Below are 16,877 nucleotides of genomic sequence, written 5' to 3'. Positions count from 1 at the left end.
TCCAGGATGCCGAAGGCAATTCTAGAACTTCACATCAAATACGGATGTTCAAGCTTAGAATAAATTAAATAAATAAAGAACTTAAAACATAAACCGAGTTATCTAAACTTAAGGGAAATTCTAACTAATACTAATTATACCGCTGTATCCCACAGCCTTCGCCAACCTAACCTCCGTGCGATCCCATCGCCACCACCTACCTAACCTCCTCAGCACCATACAATCACAAATAATACAAGCAAGTAAATAACAAGTAATACACATGTACAGTAAGTAAAACAACTAGCAAATAAGTGTTCCCATTCCTCATGAATCTCTCCAACCATATACTTCATAGCTCAACATTAACCAATTCAAGCTAGAAAACTACACAAACCTTCCATACCTAAGTCACCGGCTCTAAACTCATAACTAACAATACTCCTATTCATTCCTTTATTATTTTTCACTTGATTCAAGAACCTGAAACTGGCAAAAAGGTTTTAAACAAGTGTTACGGTAGTTTGCAAGCTTGCCGGAAAGGTGAAACAGTTAAAAACAAGAAATTAGTTGAAAAACAAGGCATGTGCGTACGCACAGGGGTGTGCGTGCGCACGTCCAGGAGGATTTTCAAAATGTGTGCGTACGCATAGAGGTGTGCGTACGCATAAGTGTAAAATTTTCCAATTCTGTTCGCTCGTACAAGGCGTGCGAACGCCCTCAACAGAGTGCACCTTCGAACGTGTGCTCGCGCACAGGACTGTGCGTACGCACAACTTGCAAAATTCATAAGGTGTGCGTGTGCACCAGTGTGTGCGTGCGCACACAAACCAAAAATCACAATTCTGCAACATCACAAAATTTCATATTTCTGGCACCAACTTCCGACGATCATATCTTTCTCTACAAAATCTATATCATTTTAAATCTCTTTGAATAATCTTTAGTTTGATATAAAATTCATTCAATTTCAAAAATCGTAGCTCAAGATATGATCTGTCAAAGTTCACCAAAAATCCATTTTTCACCAAAAATCTCTAAATCTCAATTTTACCAAAGCTCCTAATTCAAAACCAAACTAATCACAACCCAAACAATACAAAAACAACATAAAAGGCCATACCCTTCCTCTCCCAACTCAACCATCCATAATATCCCAATTACACCATTCAACACCATCAAAATCCTTAATCATCAACATCCAAAACCATCATAAATACTCATAATCATCATCAACTGGAATATGAGTTTCGAGTTCTTACCAGATTTTCTTAGATAGAAATGAAGAGCTCAGCGAGAGCTTTGCGTGGCCACAAACGGCTCATCAATCAGAGCTCCGTAGCTCAAGTTATGGCTAGAATAAGGAGAAGGTGAATAGTGTCATTTCTCTTCTCATCTCTTCACCATCTTAGCGCCCCCTCTCATGTTTCTAGGGTTGAAATGAGCTGAAAGCTCATTAATCATGAATATATATGTTGAGCCTTGGCCCGGTTTTGGTCCAGTCCAACCCGTTAGCGTTTTTAGTCCGTTTGGCCCACTTTGGGCCAAAACCTTTAAGATTAGTGTCTGGTTCTCAATTCTAAATTATTTTTGTCCTTTTAAAACATTAAATAACTTTTCAAAATCTTATTTTCCAAAATACGCGGTACTGGACAGACTAGAGCCGGTACGCTGGCTTACGCGTCAGTACGCATTTTTACAAAAACTTTTCAAAAAAGGTACAGTTTCCAACTCGGAAAAATTCATTGAAATCAAATTTCACTTTTTTATTCTCAAATTAAAACTTCTAAATTTTGAATCTACTCCGGGCACTTAAGAATTATTATTTTATTAAAACGATTTTACGTGAAAACCCTGATTCTTACATAGAAATCGTGGAGGAATGGGACTTGAACTTGACCTGTAAAGCTCTTTGGAAATAATTGCCCAATCAAAGAAGAATAACAAATTAGAAAAACAGAATGCTTTGAATCTTATATTTAGACTCACGAACCACAAAAGAAATACCATATATAATCTTTAGTAGTACAAAAATAATTATAGGAATTAATTATTGCAATATCAATTTACCACTATCAACGTTAGTATCATATTTATGGCAATTAGAATTATAAATTTATGTTTAATTTTTTATATAATTATAATTAAGATATTTTTCTAAATTAGTATAATTATGCATTATTCATAAAATGCTAATTGTAATATAATTCTAATAAGATATTTTTTTAAAATAAATTTAGAAGAGAGAATAGTGCTTTTATTTTGAAAAAAAAATTCATGAGAAATTGACATCTTACTTTCATTAGTTGGGAGAAAATCTAATTTTAATATATTAAGTAGATTATTTTATATAATTATAATAAAGATACTTTTCTAAATTAGTATAATCATGCATTATTCATTAAATGCTAATTGTAATATAATTATAATAAAGATATTTTTTAAAAATAAATTTAAAAGAGAGAATAATTGAAAATAGTGCTTTCTAAAAATAAAGATATTTTCCTAAATTAGTATAATATGCATTATTACTTAAATGCTAATTATAATATAATTATAATAAAGATATTTTTTAAAAATAAACTTAGAAAAAAAATAGTACGTTCATTTGGGCGGAAAAATAGATTCATGAAGAATTGACACTTCACTTCCATTAATTCGGAGAAAACTCAATTTTAGTATATTAAGTATATATAACATATAGATATAGGATACGAGTTGGTTGGGTAGGATCGAGGCTTAATCCGTACCCTATCCGACCTGCATGAGAATCCTATTCGCACCTTATTCTATCCGTTGCAAATCGAGTTAGCAACTCTACTCAACATGGTTAAATTGGATTGGATATCCACGAATAAAGTGCATGTTCTCACTCCTAATTTAGTTGGGTTAAAAGGAAGAAAAAAAAAGGAACTTGAAAAGGTTTGACAAAGTTCGTATGAATTATTGTGAAAATTAGGATCTTTCATATGCTAAAATTGTAATTCATTTTTTTAAAAATATAAATAATTTAAGTTTAAAAAATTATTAAGAAAATAATTTGAAAAATTAATAAAATAAAAGGGGAAAAATGACGACACAATTGGTGCCCGGTAGAGTTGGATGTTAATGTGAATGGTTTGTCATGTGTGCGGTGCGTGTACCGGTACCAATAAGATAGAGGATTAAAATTTAGAGGAACAGCGTCAGCGACACAACAAACACTAGAAGAGGGATTAGGAAGAAAAAACCCCAATCCAAAGAATTGATAAGAAGAATATAAGAACCAAGTAACTAATAAGTAATAACAATAACAATAATAATGTCGAAAAAGGGAGGAGGAGGTGCTTCGTTGCAGAAGGACGTGCCGTGGAGAGCGTCAGCTTCGTCAGTGAGGCCGGTTCCCAAAATTCACCATTCTCCTGTTCTTCGTGTTTCCCAATCTCCTTTCTCCGATTACGCCCTCTTCGTTATGAAGGTCTCTCTCACTCACCTCCTTTTCTTCTCTCTCTCTCGCTCTCTCTCTCTCTCTCTCTATATATATATATATTCCCTTTTTGTTGAGTTTCTTTTGGATTTTGCAGCAACCCGATCCGATTGGAGATGGATTCGGCCAAGAGGCCATAGTGGAAGCTGCTGGTCCTGACTGCATAGTACCTGGCCAAGTTATGCCCCTCAAGCTTCTCGGTGTTAAGGTTTCAATTTCCTTTCTCCGCTTTTTCTAATTTTTAATGTTTCCTTTTCATATATCTTTTCTGCTTCACCAGTTAAGAATTTTATTGAGTGTTATGGAGCACGTGATTTTTTTAATATAAAATGATTGCTTCACCTTTAATTGATTGATGTGTAATTCTGGAAATGCAACAAACAACATGTTGATTGCAAATTGAAAGTTCAGTCTCTGAATAACAAAGAGTAGTTTGATTTTTCTTGCTCTGAAGCATTATGTAGGTCTAACACATCTTAGGTGTATTGCCATTATGTGCCAGATTTCTTTTGAATGAGCTTATAAGAAAAGATATTTTTAGAATGTTTTTTTTAAAGATATTTTAGAAAAATAAAAGTAATTTTATATTTGAATGTAAAAAGATTTTTTTAATCATCAATTATGTTTGGGTACAATGATATAAAAATAATTTTTTGTTTATTTATTATGTGGAAAATATTTTTTTAAGGGAAAAAAAAGATTATTTTAAAAAAAATGTAAATGGTAATTTCTCAAAAAAAGATTTTTTTATTTTTCTAATATTTTTATATTTACTACTAAAAATTTGCTAAATATGTTAAAAAAAAGATTTCATTGTAAAAAGATATTTTTCTATCAACTTAATGAACATCCAAACAAATATTTAATCTACTTCTTTTATTATTTATGCATCGTAAATGATAAATGATAATTTTCTTTGTTATAAAAAAAAAAACCCCCTTAGATGACTATTATTCTTTCCTACCTCCTAAGTTTTCTGCATTCTCCACCTCCTCCAAATCTATATTTGAAACAAAAATGCTTCTCATTTATTTCTTTCGAAACAACCAGTACCATGAAAATTGATCGAAAAAACACACTGTCCTACTATGGCGTGGTTGCTCAGAAGTCAGAACTATTATTCCAGCTACATGCTAAGTCCTATTTCTTGCATTTTTCTTAACTTCAACACATGGTTATAATCTGAATGAGCTAGAAATGAATGTGCATTTACCTATAGTTTGTTCTTTAAGACTGTTGTCTATTTAGAATATTTGTTAGCTGGTTAGGCTTATTTTATTTCAACTGTTTAGAGTGAACTTGCTACCTGAAACACCTCAAATGCATACAAAGTGGCCGAGAGTTGAAGGATCTGTTGTCCTGTTTTGTATATTCATGTTTGCTGGGCTTTCTTTCTTCTCTTATCATTTGTGCTCATGTTTTCCCGTTGAAGTTTACACTGACATTTCCTGGCATATTTATGCTTCTAGTTTGAGCAATTTTACTTAGAAAGATTATGATTTTGCAAAGAGATGGAGTTTCATTTTTTCTTGTTGGCTTCTGCTTCAACAGGTCTGGCCAATTCATGTTGACTTCAAATTTTTGGAACCTGTTGGACGAGAACTTAAGATGCTTGGAAAGGTGAAGTCCTTTTTATTTTTTAAGTAATGCATGCAAGGGGTATATATTGACAATTGCCAGAGTTGAACTTCGTGAGTTTTATACATTTGATATTCATAAATTAGGGAACAGAATAAAGTTTTGCTTCATATACATAAACCCTTATATATTCATACTTCAAGACCCAAGGAAAACTAGTCATTGCCCTGTATGATCCATTATATTTCTGAAAATTGAGAAGATAATAATGTACAATTTACATTGCACCAGCTGATTACAACTACATTAAACATTTATTCATTATCAAATAATCAAGATGAAAGATATCTATGTGCTTATCTGAATTATACAAATTCTACCTTGTCAGAAAGAGCTACAACATTGTAGCAAATTGACCTGAAGCATGGTTTGTATTACCAGTTTTTCTCCATTGCCATTTCACTGGAAATAGCTATATACTTAGTTCAAATGCATCCATGGTACTCATGATGAACTAGTTGAACCACACAATGTATCAAAAGAACCTAGTCTTAGATATCAGTGCTGCTGACATTTCGATTTATTTATCTTGCTGGTTGCTGGAATTTCCGCCTATTATTAAACTTCCATTGTAAGCATACAATTCTAATTATTTGATTTCTTTATGGATTTATTAGTTTTTTTGCATGCAGTTCATGGATGATGCAGTTGAACTTATGAACAAATCTTTCATAGATCGTTGATAGCATCTGTGGCCTGTGTTTGTGAATAGATGAAACATCAATTAAGGGAACTGGAGCATAGACAAGCCGAGTGACTTAACATTTGGCTCATTTTGTATTGTAGTCTTACTCTCAATGAATTGAGACATCGAGTCAAAATGTCAATTTGAGATTATATTACTTAGAGAAAAATGACAAAGTTAGAACTTTGAACTGCATGCAGCTATTGGACTTGCATCCTGATTCCAAATAGAATGAAATGTTTTTCTTGTTGTATCCTGTTTTTGCACAATTATATATATATATGGAACTTGCCCCAAAGACTGACCATTAATTTCATTGATGATGGTATTGCAAAATTTGATTATTGAGGAAGGCAGCTAAGCAAAATTAAAAGTCTGAATGATGGTAATGAAGAAGAATATATACAGTCTTAATGGTGTCTGATCCTTTTGACTTAACAGGAGCAGCCACATTTCATTCCAATGATGAGAAAATGGAGTCAGATTACATGAATCGTTATAGAATAACTGTTGACAGTATGAACAAGAGCAGGAAAGACCACACAAGGGTGAAAGTAAGGGAAGATGGCAGCACCACCCTTGAGCCCTGCGAATAGTCCTCTGTGTATTCTGGCACCAACCATGTGACTCCGTCGCCCTGGCCCTGGCTGTTAGGTCCTTTGCTCCACATTCCCACACTGTTGTCCCTGTGCATTCATCATCCAATCAAGTAATTAGTGATGACATTCATGTATGAGAATGATATAGGATAGTAAAGAAGTAGTAGCAGTACATACTTGGCAACGCCGAGAACGCCGGCGGACATGGTAAGCTGAGAAATCCTATCAGCAGACTTTGGCTCAACACTATAAGCCTTCTCATACTTAACCTCAACGCCTTCCCCAGAGGCCACAAAAAACGCGCCATTCACCATGATATCCCCCTCCGACCTCCAATTCCAGCCCTTCCACTTCCCCTCCGCAGTGTCAACCCTCTTGGTCACCTCCTTTGCAAAGGGGTTCAGGGGTGCCGTGTAGCGGTTCCCCTGGCTGTTAATGGTGGGCTCCCCACTGCCTCCAATGGCATACATCTGCCACCGTGTGAAGTCGTTGTTAACCACATGGATGTAACCCCGGCGGCAACGTGGCATGCGCTGGACGAGCATGGGACCAAAATGGTTGAAGGCAATGGTCACCTGCATGCCTGAGTCTGGCAGGTAGTCATCACTGTGGCCTAAGAGCATGACTTCATTGTGGTGGGAGAAGTAGTTGTTGGAGATTGTGATTCCAGTGGAGCCCATGACTGCGTCGATGAGCCCGTCCTTGCACCGTGACAGTGTGCAGTGGTCGATCCATATGTCTTTGGACCCAAAGATGGAGATTCCATCCCCGTCAGACAGCGTCCGGTAGCCATAGTGGTCAGGGCTTGAACGCACATTTGTGTTCCCTGCATGTCGCAGTTGAATCCAAACACAATAAATAAATAAATAAATAAATCTGTTTATTGATTTAGACACACCTTTCATTCAAATACTAACAACACTGCATTTGTACCAGAATGTTTCATGTGCAATGCAGAAAAATACCTGAAGGATGACAATGGTGGATATGAATGTTGTGTATGATAACATTACTTATATACTGGAGAGTAATGCATCCACCACCAACAATGTGGACATCAGCACCACGGCCATCAAGGGTCTTGTAACTGTTGAAGATGAGTTCTTGAGAGAGCTTAATCTTCATGTTACTTGGGAACACGATCCACAGCGGCTCATTCTGTATGACAGCATATCTGAGTGTTCCTGGCTTAGGGTTTACTGCATCATCATCTGAGGAATCTGTGACAACGTAGAACGCCCCATCCTTTCCGCCCTTAGCGTGTTGCCCGAACCCAATGGCGCAGTCTGCCAGCCTCTGCCGGTTGTTGGGCCAATCTGGGTCACATTTCCAGCAATCGTCTATGGGGTTACCAGTTAGGCAAGAAGACACTGTCAACAGCATTTCCCTTCTTGCCATTGAACCATTCACCATCCTGCACAACACAGTAGTGAAGATAGCACGTAGATCTGAGGTTTAAACTTATAATGCAGGAAAATACATTGTGAATGCAAGGTGAAAGACAAGAGAAACAGGGGAAACAGAGTGAGAAGAGAGTACCTGTGGACTTCATTAACAACAGCTTCAGGGTCAGGGTGTTGTCCTGGTAGAGTTAGGTTCAGCATTGCAGCTCCTTCAAGTGCTAACATGGAACCAACAATACACAGTAGCAAAATGCAGCTTCTATGGGGCATTGTTGAGGAAATTACTTTTTTGCTACCCACTCACTCTCTGTAGAGCTCTTCTTCCTTACATTGCCATGGCTATGGCTGATTCTCTAGAAGGGTTAGCGGCTGTTGGGTGAGGTAAATTTATTAACCAGTGATGATTATTACAACAAACAGGTTTGAGTGTGAACAGAAGCATGGGATAATCTTTTTGTATTCTAGTATTATTATTTATTTTTATATGTTGGACCAATCTTCTATGCATTAATCCTAATAAGACGTTTAATTTTAAGCGTTGTTTCCTTGTCCGATGTAATTTTAAGGTTGGTGCTGATTAAATTATAACAAGAACAAAGTATATAGATGACATGATACGTTATTCTTTGGGGGTGCTAATTAATAGTTTCAGTATGCATTATCATATTATATCATAGCATGTTGGGTGCTCTAATAATAATGATTGTGTAGGGTAGTATAGTGGTTAGGGTAAGTTTTTTGAATGATTGAAAAAGGGAAAGAAAGAAGAAAGAAGAAAGAAGAAAGAAGAAAGAAGGTCGTATTGTGAACAAGGGAATCCCACTGTTCTCGAGGAAATTGGTCTCTTAATTTTGTTTGCGGGACAGACGGACAAGAGAATCAGTATCACTGATCCAAAAATGAGCTTCTTGTAATTACAAAACTGCCCCTACATGATCACCCAGTAGAACTTGCGAACCCTAAAGAATAATGAATAATACTTACTACTTGCGAATTACGAGTAACACTTTAGTAAATGTTCATCAGTTCTTGCAGTTCGTGAAGTAGCCTTTTGACTTTTTGGACCTACGTATCAGCATCAATCACGAAATTTTCGCATGCTTAAACTTCAATATACTAGCTACTTTTTGTTTATTTAAATAAAAAATATTATTTACTCGTTTAAATTGAAATATAAAAATTTATTAATTTGTACATTTATTATTATTTTTACTGTTAATAAATACGAAAACTAATTTTAAACAGAACACATAGTTAAAGCCAGAATAAACAAATTGTTTTGGACTAGGTCCAAATTCCTAGTATGAGATTTTGGCTTAGTCTTAGTTTGATAAAATTTTTATTTTTTAAAAATAGTTTAAAAAAATTAATTTTTAAAATATAGTTTTTTAAAAAATATAATATTTATATTTAGTAAATCAAATTAAAAATAATTTTTATTAAATACAAGTAATAACAATTATATTTAGTAAAATAATTTTTAAAATTTAAAAATATTATAAAAGACATAAATTTAAGCGTTAAATTTAAAAATTAGTTAATATATGAAGTTATATTAGATTTTTAAATTTTGGAAAACACAAGTCAATTTTAAAAAGCTTCATCTTAGTTGCTTTCAAAAGTATTCCAATCTTTTAAAAGCTGCAAGTATAAGCATATGGTCTTTTTTATTTACCAAATATAAAATGACGAGCTTGTGCTTTTAAAAAGCAAAAGCACCTCTTTGAAAAGTTTTACCAAATAAAGCATTAGTAAGACTCATAATTGAACTCAAAAGATGCCAAAAGGATTCACCAAACAAGATTTACGGGATATTATCATCAATTTCGCATATACTGAGTAACATCTTAATAGTTATCCGATATGTACTTAATAATTGTCAAAAGATCTTATCAAGAAAAACGACGTTAGATAAGGAGCTAAGCTTATAAGAATAACCTGATATATGGTTAAAGAGGATACTTCGTTCTAATTCATCAATCCAATTCCTTGAATATTTACTCATTTAGACATCAGAATGTCATTACAGGTACTAACCCCAGCTCGTGCGTGTGGACAAGGCAAGATTTCGAATTTCCTAGAAGGTCAATCCAAAAATCCTTCGAACATTTGGCGCGGTGAGCCTGGACCTTGCTTATCATGTCAGAGGTGATGGCAGACGCAGAAAAGAGGAATGAAGTACATGCCAAAGTGTTGCCATGTATCTCTTCATACTCCTATGCATGGTAATGGGAACAACATTCCAGAAAATCAACAAAAACTATGGAGGGATGAGACTGCAAAGTGTTCATCACACTGTTGTTATCCCTGGGCATGAATACAATGATTCACATCAAAATCATGACTCTAGGTGTTTAGCTCATCAACCTCCTAGGAATCCAGAGGTTAATAACATCATTAACAATGGACAACAACCTCTGTGTAATCCAGAGGGAGGAAATGATGGAAATAGACTACTGGAGGGACAGGTAGAGGTAAATACTAGGGTGATACAAAAAATAGCTAAAAAGATACAACAATTCGAACAGCAGGTGCTAGATGCTCAAAGGTCTTGTATACAACAGACACAAATGAGCGAGGAGTCAAGAGGCTGAACCACGACTTTGCGAGAACCCTCAAACACATAATGCTATAGGCAGGCGTGAGCGTACACCACCTAGAATGATTTTTAATTCTCCTCTGCCTAGAAGGGAGAGGTCGGAGTCTTCAAGAAGTCGTGGACATTAGAGGCATCGTAGTCAACAAGAGTTTATTGTAATTAGAAACATACTTTTGCTACTAGAATACTGCATGTGTGCTTGTCGAAGAATTTTGACAAGCCCAAAAAATATGAAATATGAAGGTACAACGGATCCACAAGAATATCCGATGGCCTTTGAGGCTCAAATGAACCTCTAAGGTGTTGAGGATGCAATCCGTTGCAAAGCCTTCCCAGTTACACTGTCGAAGTCGGTGATAAAATGGTATAATTCACTACCCTCAGGATCTATATATCGATTTTCTTATATATTTCAATCAAATTTTTGGCATATTTTATTACCAGGAGGACTCAGGTGAAACATCCTGTTTTCCTTCTTAGAATCGAGCAAAGGTTAGGCAAAACCATTGAGAGTACCTAGATAGTTATAATAAGGCTTTGTTAGAAGTGAACACCTTGGTTCCCAAATTTATTAGCTTGTGCTTAATTGCTGGGTTACAAGAAGGTTACTTTCAACGATATTTGACTTCCAAGGATCTGACATCTCTGGAGAAAATTCAGCAGGCAGCTTTGGAATACATGTGAGATGAGGATGTAATTTTGATAATAGTACAACAGAAGAGATGGTAGGTATGCTTGTAGCAACTTGGTCCACTAATTCTGTAACAACCCAGATTTTCAGTAACTGGCTTTTCGAGCTTCATACGTTAGAAATTCACAAAATCTGATTGAAACGGTTAGACTCTATTTAACGAGTCAATTCTAAATATACAAAAAAATAAATAATAATATTTTAAGATAATAATATTTTATGATAATAATATTATAATCGGGCCCAAAATCTACTGGTACTAGCTAATGCCGGCACCTCTCCGATGAGCTTAGCTATGCTAAGACATCTTCATAGATCTTTTATAGTCGTGATAATCATGTTACTACTATCATATATACTAGTAGCTTATATGTTTACTCTAGTAAAGTTGATCATGTGATCTAATACATATCTAGCTTTGGTAATTATCTCCCAAATGATATTTTATCATTTGGTCTAGCTTATGACTCATGATGTGAGGATTAATGTCGGTCTAGAATTTCTCAATGAAATTTCATTACAAGCATAGTCTAAATAACTCTCAATCAAAGTTTAAAAGGTTGTCACAATACAAACCAAAATAACCGGGAGTGTTAATCTCGAGTCGTTCTCCCTTGAAATTACAATCAAGTGCTTAATTATTGACTATGAAGAAATCGGAAATTTTGGTTGAAATAAACAAGAAATATAAATAGCAAGAGATTAAAAAAGCAAATAATAACTAAATATCAAAAGCAATTAAACTAAGACAATTAAAGAAATCAAAATGCTAAAAGACCTCTTGACAAGGGTTGAGAGTCAATATTTTCTATCCTAGTCATTGACCACAAACATGGCAATTATGAAGAGTTAGTCCCACTTAGTCAACCTCTATATATTGAGGAAAGTAAAATCGGCATAAGTGATCTTAATCTACAAATCCTAGCCAACTCACTAATTAACTTAGTGAAAGACTAGCGTTAGTGGAAACTAAATCAACTAACCACCTTAAATTACCAATCAATATTTGACATCAATGACTCAAGGTTACCTAAATCCTCAATCCCAAGTCAAGAGTGTGAAAAACTACACTAAAACTAAAAGAGGCAATTTATCAAACACTTGGCATGCATAAAAGGAAAAAATATGGTAAATTGCATGAATAATAAAATCTATCACTTCCAATTACAAAAAAATAATAATAACAACTCAATTAAGCAACAATATATATAAAAACATGAAATTGCATTAAATAAAATCAAAATTAATAATAGTTCATGAACATAAAAGCGACAAACTAGAGAAATAAACAAGTAACAATAAGAGAATTAAGATGCTAAAATAATAAATTATAATTGAAACTAAATCAAAGCAAGTTCAAAACCTAAACCTATGGAGAGAAATAAATCAAAAACCCTAAATTCTAAAGAGAAGAGAGAGCTTCTCTCTCTAGAAATCTAACCTAAAAATATAACAAAACTTATCCTAATTGCTCTCCCATGATCCTTCTTGAGTTTGGCTTGAAATACTTCAGAAATGAGTTGGATTGGGCCTAAGAAAGCCTTGAAAGTGTGACCCATGTGTTCACTTAAGTGAAGTCACGTGCTTGCAGTCGTGCGTATGCATGGGCATGTGTATGCATGAATTTGCGAATTTCCAAAATGTTTGTATGCATGAGGCATGCATACACACAACTTGACATTCATGCATACGCATGAAGCGTGCATATGCATGACCCTGAGATACTCCAAACTCCATTTCTTCATGAATTCTCCACTTTTGCATACTTTTTCTTCAATTCTTCAATCTATCCTTGCCTTGTAAGCCTGAAATCACTCAACAAATACATCAAGACATCGAATGAGATTAAAGTGAATTAAATTTAGCTAATTAAGAGCCTAAGAAGCATGTTTTTAATCTTAAGCACAATTTAGGAGGAATTCACAAAACCATACTATTTCAGTGAATATTGGGATAAGTTAATAAAATTTACTCATTTCAATACCATCAAATTATGGTTTATCAACTCACCTAGTATATTTCACGGCTCCTACCTTCCAGCCACCACCACCTTCATTTCTTCATCATCTCTAACGTGATTCCATGAAAGAAAAAGAGAGAAAACCAAGCTTTCACCTCCATTCTCTGAAGCTTCAAGTTTGGCCACCTTCTCCACCAAAACCTCCATAAAAAATAAACTAATTAAAGTATTCTCTTTGTTCTCATCTTCATCCTCGTATCAATTTTACCAAGCTAATTTTATGTATGATCCTTGTTTTTGATCCTTGAAGTTTTGGCTATCAGGTAACCATGGAAAAAACTTGATGTTCTTGCTTAGAAAATCATATCTAGAAATCTTGAGGAGTAAGAAACCATCAATTTTAGCTTGAAAAAAGTGAGAAAATCCTTCTTCAATTATTGATAAAGGTTTGGACTTCTTGGTTTCCTTGAATTGAAAGTTGTTCTTGATTGAAAACTAGGAAAGAAAGTGAGGTTGAAAGTTCCAAGAGAGAACCCGTTTGAGCTTAGAAAAGAGGTAAGGATTTGGTTGAATTAATTGTGTAAAAAGTGTATATTTGATGTGCGTTTGATGAATTAATTATTGATGATTGAAATTGAGTGATTAAATGATTGTTTAGTGATGTTATTATGTTGTTTACAAGCTTAGAAATTAAAAGTTCTTTAGAAGTACCATGGATGATTTGTTTGGTGCTTCTAAAAGACTTGTTTATAAGCTTGGTTATTGTTGTTTTGATATGAATTTGAAGATTAAATTATGGATTTAAGAATTCTTAAAAGAGATTAGAGAAAAGCTTAAAAAGATTTGAAGAATCAAAAAGATATTTATGAAGAAAAGAGAAAGAACTTTCAGTTTTCAAGGAGGAAGGGTAAAAAGGAAATATGTTAATGAGGATACAATAGTCTTTCAATAAAAACTTAAGATTAAAATAGTAATTTAGAGGTATAAGGGTATTTCGATCATTAAAAAAATATAAGGGTAAAAGGTTAATTTAGTTTTTTAGGGGTAAAAAATAATTAGGTAAAAATATAGGGATAAAAAAATAATTAGATAAAAATATAGGGGTAGAATGGTAATTAAGTAAAAGTGTATGGATAAAAGGATAATTATATAAAAGTAGAAGGACCAAAGTGTAATTATCTAAAAACTTAGGGACTAAAATGTAACTAAATAAAATTCAAAGACTAATATGCAATTAGATAAAAGTTCTAGGACATAGATGAAAATAAGACAAAAGATAGGACGTAATGATAATCATAAGAAAAGAATAAAGGCAAAATGGTAATTTTAATAAAAGATATAGAAAGACAATTTAAAACCTAAAACCTAAAGGTCCTCTTCATAAAAGACCTAGGATGAGGTAAGCGAAGTAATAAAATATTAACTAAGATACAGTAAGAGAAAACAGAAAGAGTAAACGAAGTATGAGGAAACACAAATAGAGAACTGAAAACAAGAAGACGAATAACAGGGAACTGATGATTAGAGACTGAGAAAGATATTAGGAATGGTAAAAGAGAACTGAATGATTAAATGTTTGCCTCGCAAGGATAAGGGTTCTGTCCCACTTTTTCAGTGCACGGATTGTTGATTATTGATATTGGAAAAACCCATGTACTGTTAATGATCGAATTCGGGGAAAACCCACGTATTGTTTGATCATCGAATTTGGGGAAACCCACGTATTATTTGATCATCGAATTTGCCTCACTAATATGTTGCTACCACTCCCTAAGTGTTTTATGAAGGTAATTATGAGATTCTGCGCTTAAAGTTGTCTTTCTAAAGCTTTTACGAAAAAATGTCTTTTCTGTATTATTTTATTATTTTTATTAAAATATTATTTTTAATTAAATATTATTATTTAATATTTATTATTATTTATTATTTTATCATTAAATTTTTGAAAATTAACTTACCTTTTACTTTTAACTTTAAAATTCACTTTTTACCACCCGTAACTTTTAATATTTCTACTTTAACCACCCTAACTTTTAGAAATTACAAAATAACTCCTCAAACACCAAAATAATTACAACCTTGCCCTTTTTAAGATCTAAAAGGTTTTCTTCAATGTTCTTCATCATACTCAAAGTGTTCTTCGTGTTCTTCGTAAATTTTTCAGATTCTTTCTCTGTTTTTACCTGTTTTTCAATCTTTTCAGCAACCGATTTTTACCCTAATTCAAAATAAAATTGCAGCCACCAAAGCCCTATATTTTCAACTTGATTTCAACACAAATTCAACCACAATTTAAGGCTTAGGGTTCATTTTTCCAGCAGCCACAAGAACATAAATTCATAGCTTGAATTTCATCAAATTTTCACCAAATTTTCAACAAGAATCACTCATATAAACAATCAATTTCAAGCATAACCAAACCATATCATAATCACACAACTCAAACACAAATAATCAAGATTAATTTTACCAAACCCTACCTTGATTTGCTGCTCCAAATCCGGTTACTCTTTGAAGTGTTCTTAAAGCACTTTTTTCTCCTAAAATACATCAAGAACAACTTTGAATCTATAAAATCTCAACTGACCAAACCTTAATCAACATGTTAGGAAGGAATTCCTCACCTTAAACGTGCTGGTAATTGAAGATTCTTGGCTCACAAGTCAAGCTAAGCAAGAGATCTAAGGAAGAACATCAAGAAAACACATGTTCATGCATGTTTCCTTGAAAACCGAATTCAAAGAGGAAAGGAACAGCCATCTCACCTTATTTCCAGCCTTTATAAGTTACATGGTTATGTAGAGCAAGAAGAGGGGATCATTTTGGTGTAATCAGAGTTTGGATTTGAGTTTTAGTTCAGAATAAATCAAGCTTTGAAGATTTAAGTGTCATGAAAGTTTCTCTCTTTTCTCTCTTGTAATTTTTGGCCAAAATTAAGAAATGAGACAGCCTTGGAGGTCTTGGGGGTGTAAGGTGAGTTGTGATTCGTTGGCTTGGAGGTGGATTAAAATAATATTAAAATATCTCAGGTATAACTAGTAAAACTAGATCTATCGGAACACTCGTAAAAACATCTCTAAAAATTCTTTTATGACTACTAGCATAAATGACACTAGTAAAATATTTAATATGAGAATAGAAAATGTATGATGAGACATTAGAATTTCTAAACTCATCAAAGAGTGCTGGTGCTAACCTGCACTAGTAAACTATGAACCCGGTTAAACCGATTTCCTGTTTTTAACTAAAACAGACCAGGTAACCTTATAATATCATTCAATCATCTTATAATACTAATATAATGATAATATTATACAATTATCTTTCTTCTCTCATGAATCGAGTCCGGTTCGTCAAACTGAGACTGTTTACCGAAACTAGAAGCAAAACTCCTAACCGATACGGTTCAAAAACTAGGTTCTTCGTGATTGCATTGTTGAGCTTATCTCAAAAGAGGATCTAGCTTAAAGATAACATAATGACAATGAGGATTGAGAGGCTTGATGATACACTAGAGGTGTTCCCTTTACGGATCTTCCAGAGAAATCCGTGCCTTTAGAAAAGATCTCGCGTACTCGAAAAACGGGGTTGTTACACACATAGAATCCATGTGAATTCAATTTCTTTCCCAAGACAATTAAATCCTTGAAATGAAGAACGAAGATTCTTTCTAGCACTTCAAATGAAAGATTAAGAGAAGAAGAAGAATAAAAACAAATTAATCCATTAAATTGCAATAGAGTTCTCTTTCCTAATGATGAAAATTAGAGACTCAGAGCAAAATATTTACAAAATTTTGTATGAAAGAAAATGGAAGAATAGAAGAGAATGAAAGTGAAAGGAGAGTGGAGTCACCT

The 16,877-nt window shown here is 33.8% G+C and overlaps 2 protein-coding genes and 1 pseudogene across 3 annotated transcripts; 2 read left to right on the top strand and 1 right to left on the bottom strand.

The window, feature by feature from the left end:
- LOC148555543 (uncharacterized) overlaps positions 1-16,877 on the top strand; it is a 193,399-nt pseudogene that overhangs the window by 70,509 nt on the left and 106,013 nt on the right.
- LOC107648752 (uncharacterized) lies at positions 3,009-6,021 on the top strand. 2 transcript variants are annotated; one of them, XM_016352582.3, is made up of 4 exons: positions 3,009-3,436; positions 3,543-3,653; positions 4,997-5,065; positions 5,716-6,021. In XM_016352582.3, exons 1-4 carry the CDS (start codon positions 3,281-3,283, stop codon positions 5,764-5,766), a joined length of 387 nt encoding a protein of 128 aa, XP_016208068.1. In that variant the 5' UTR covers positions 3,009-3,280; the 3' UTR covers positions 5,767-6,021. The 2 variants fall into 2 exon arrangements, with proteins under 2 accessions (XP_016208068.1, XP_016208067.1); XM_016352581.3 differs by having other exon boundaries at positions 3,083-3,436; positions 5,701-6,021.
- On the bottom strand, positions 6,172-8,591 carry LOC107648751 (putative pectate lyase 12). The gene is made up of 4 exons (XM_016352580.3): positions 7,907-8,591; positions 7,333-7,781; positions 6,545-7,193; positions 6,172-6,454 (listed from the first exon to the last, which is right to left on the bottom strand). Exons 1-4 carry the CDS (start codon positions 8,038-8,040, stop codon positions 6,265-6,267), a joined length of 1,422 nt encoding a protein of 473 aa, XP_016208066.1. The 5' UTR covers positions 8,041-8,591; the 3' UTR covers positions 6,172-6,264.

The sequence above is a fragment of the Arachis ipaensis genome, chromosome B6, assembly GCF_059453495.1.
Source record: "Arachis ipaensis isolate K30076 ecotype BB chromosome B6, ASM5945349v1, whole genome shotgun sequence".
Lineage (NCBI taxonomy): Eukaryota > Viridiplantae > Streptophyta > Magnoliopsida > Fabales > Fabaceae > Arachis > Arachis ipaensis.
The sequence above is the reverse complement of the archived record's forward strand: the minus strand, read 5'-3'. Positions and strand labels throughout refer to the sequence as shown.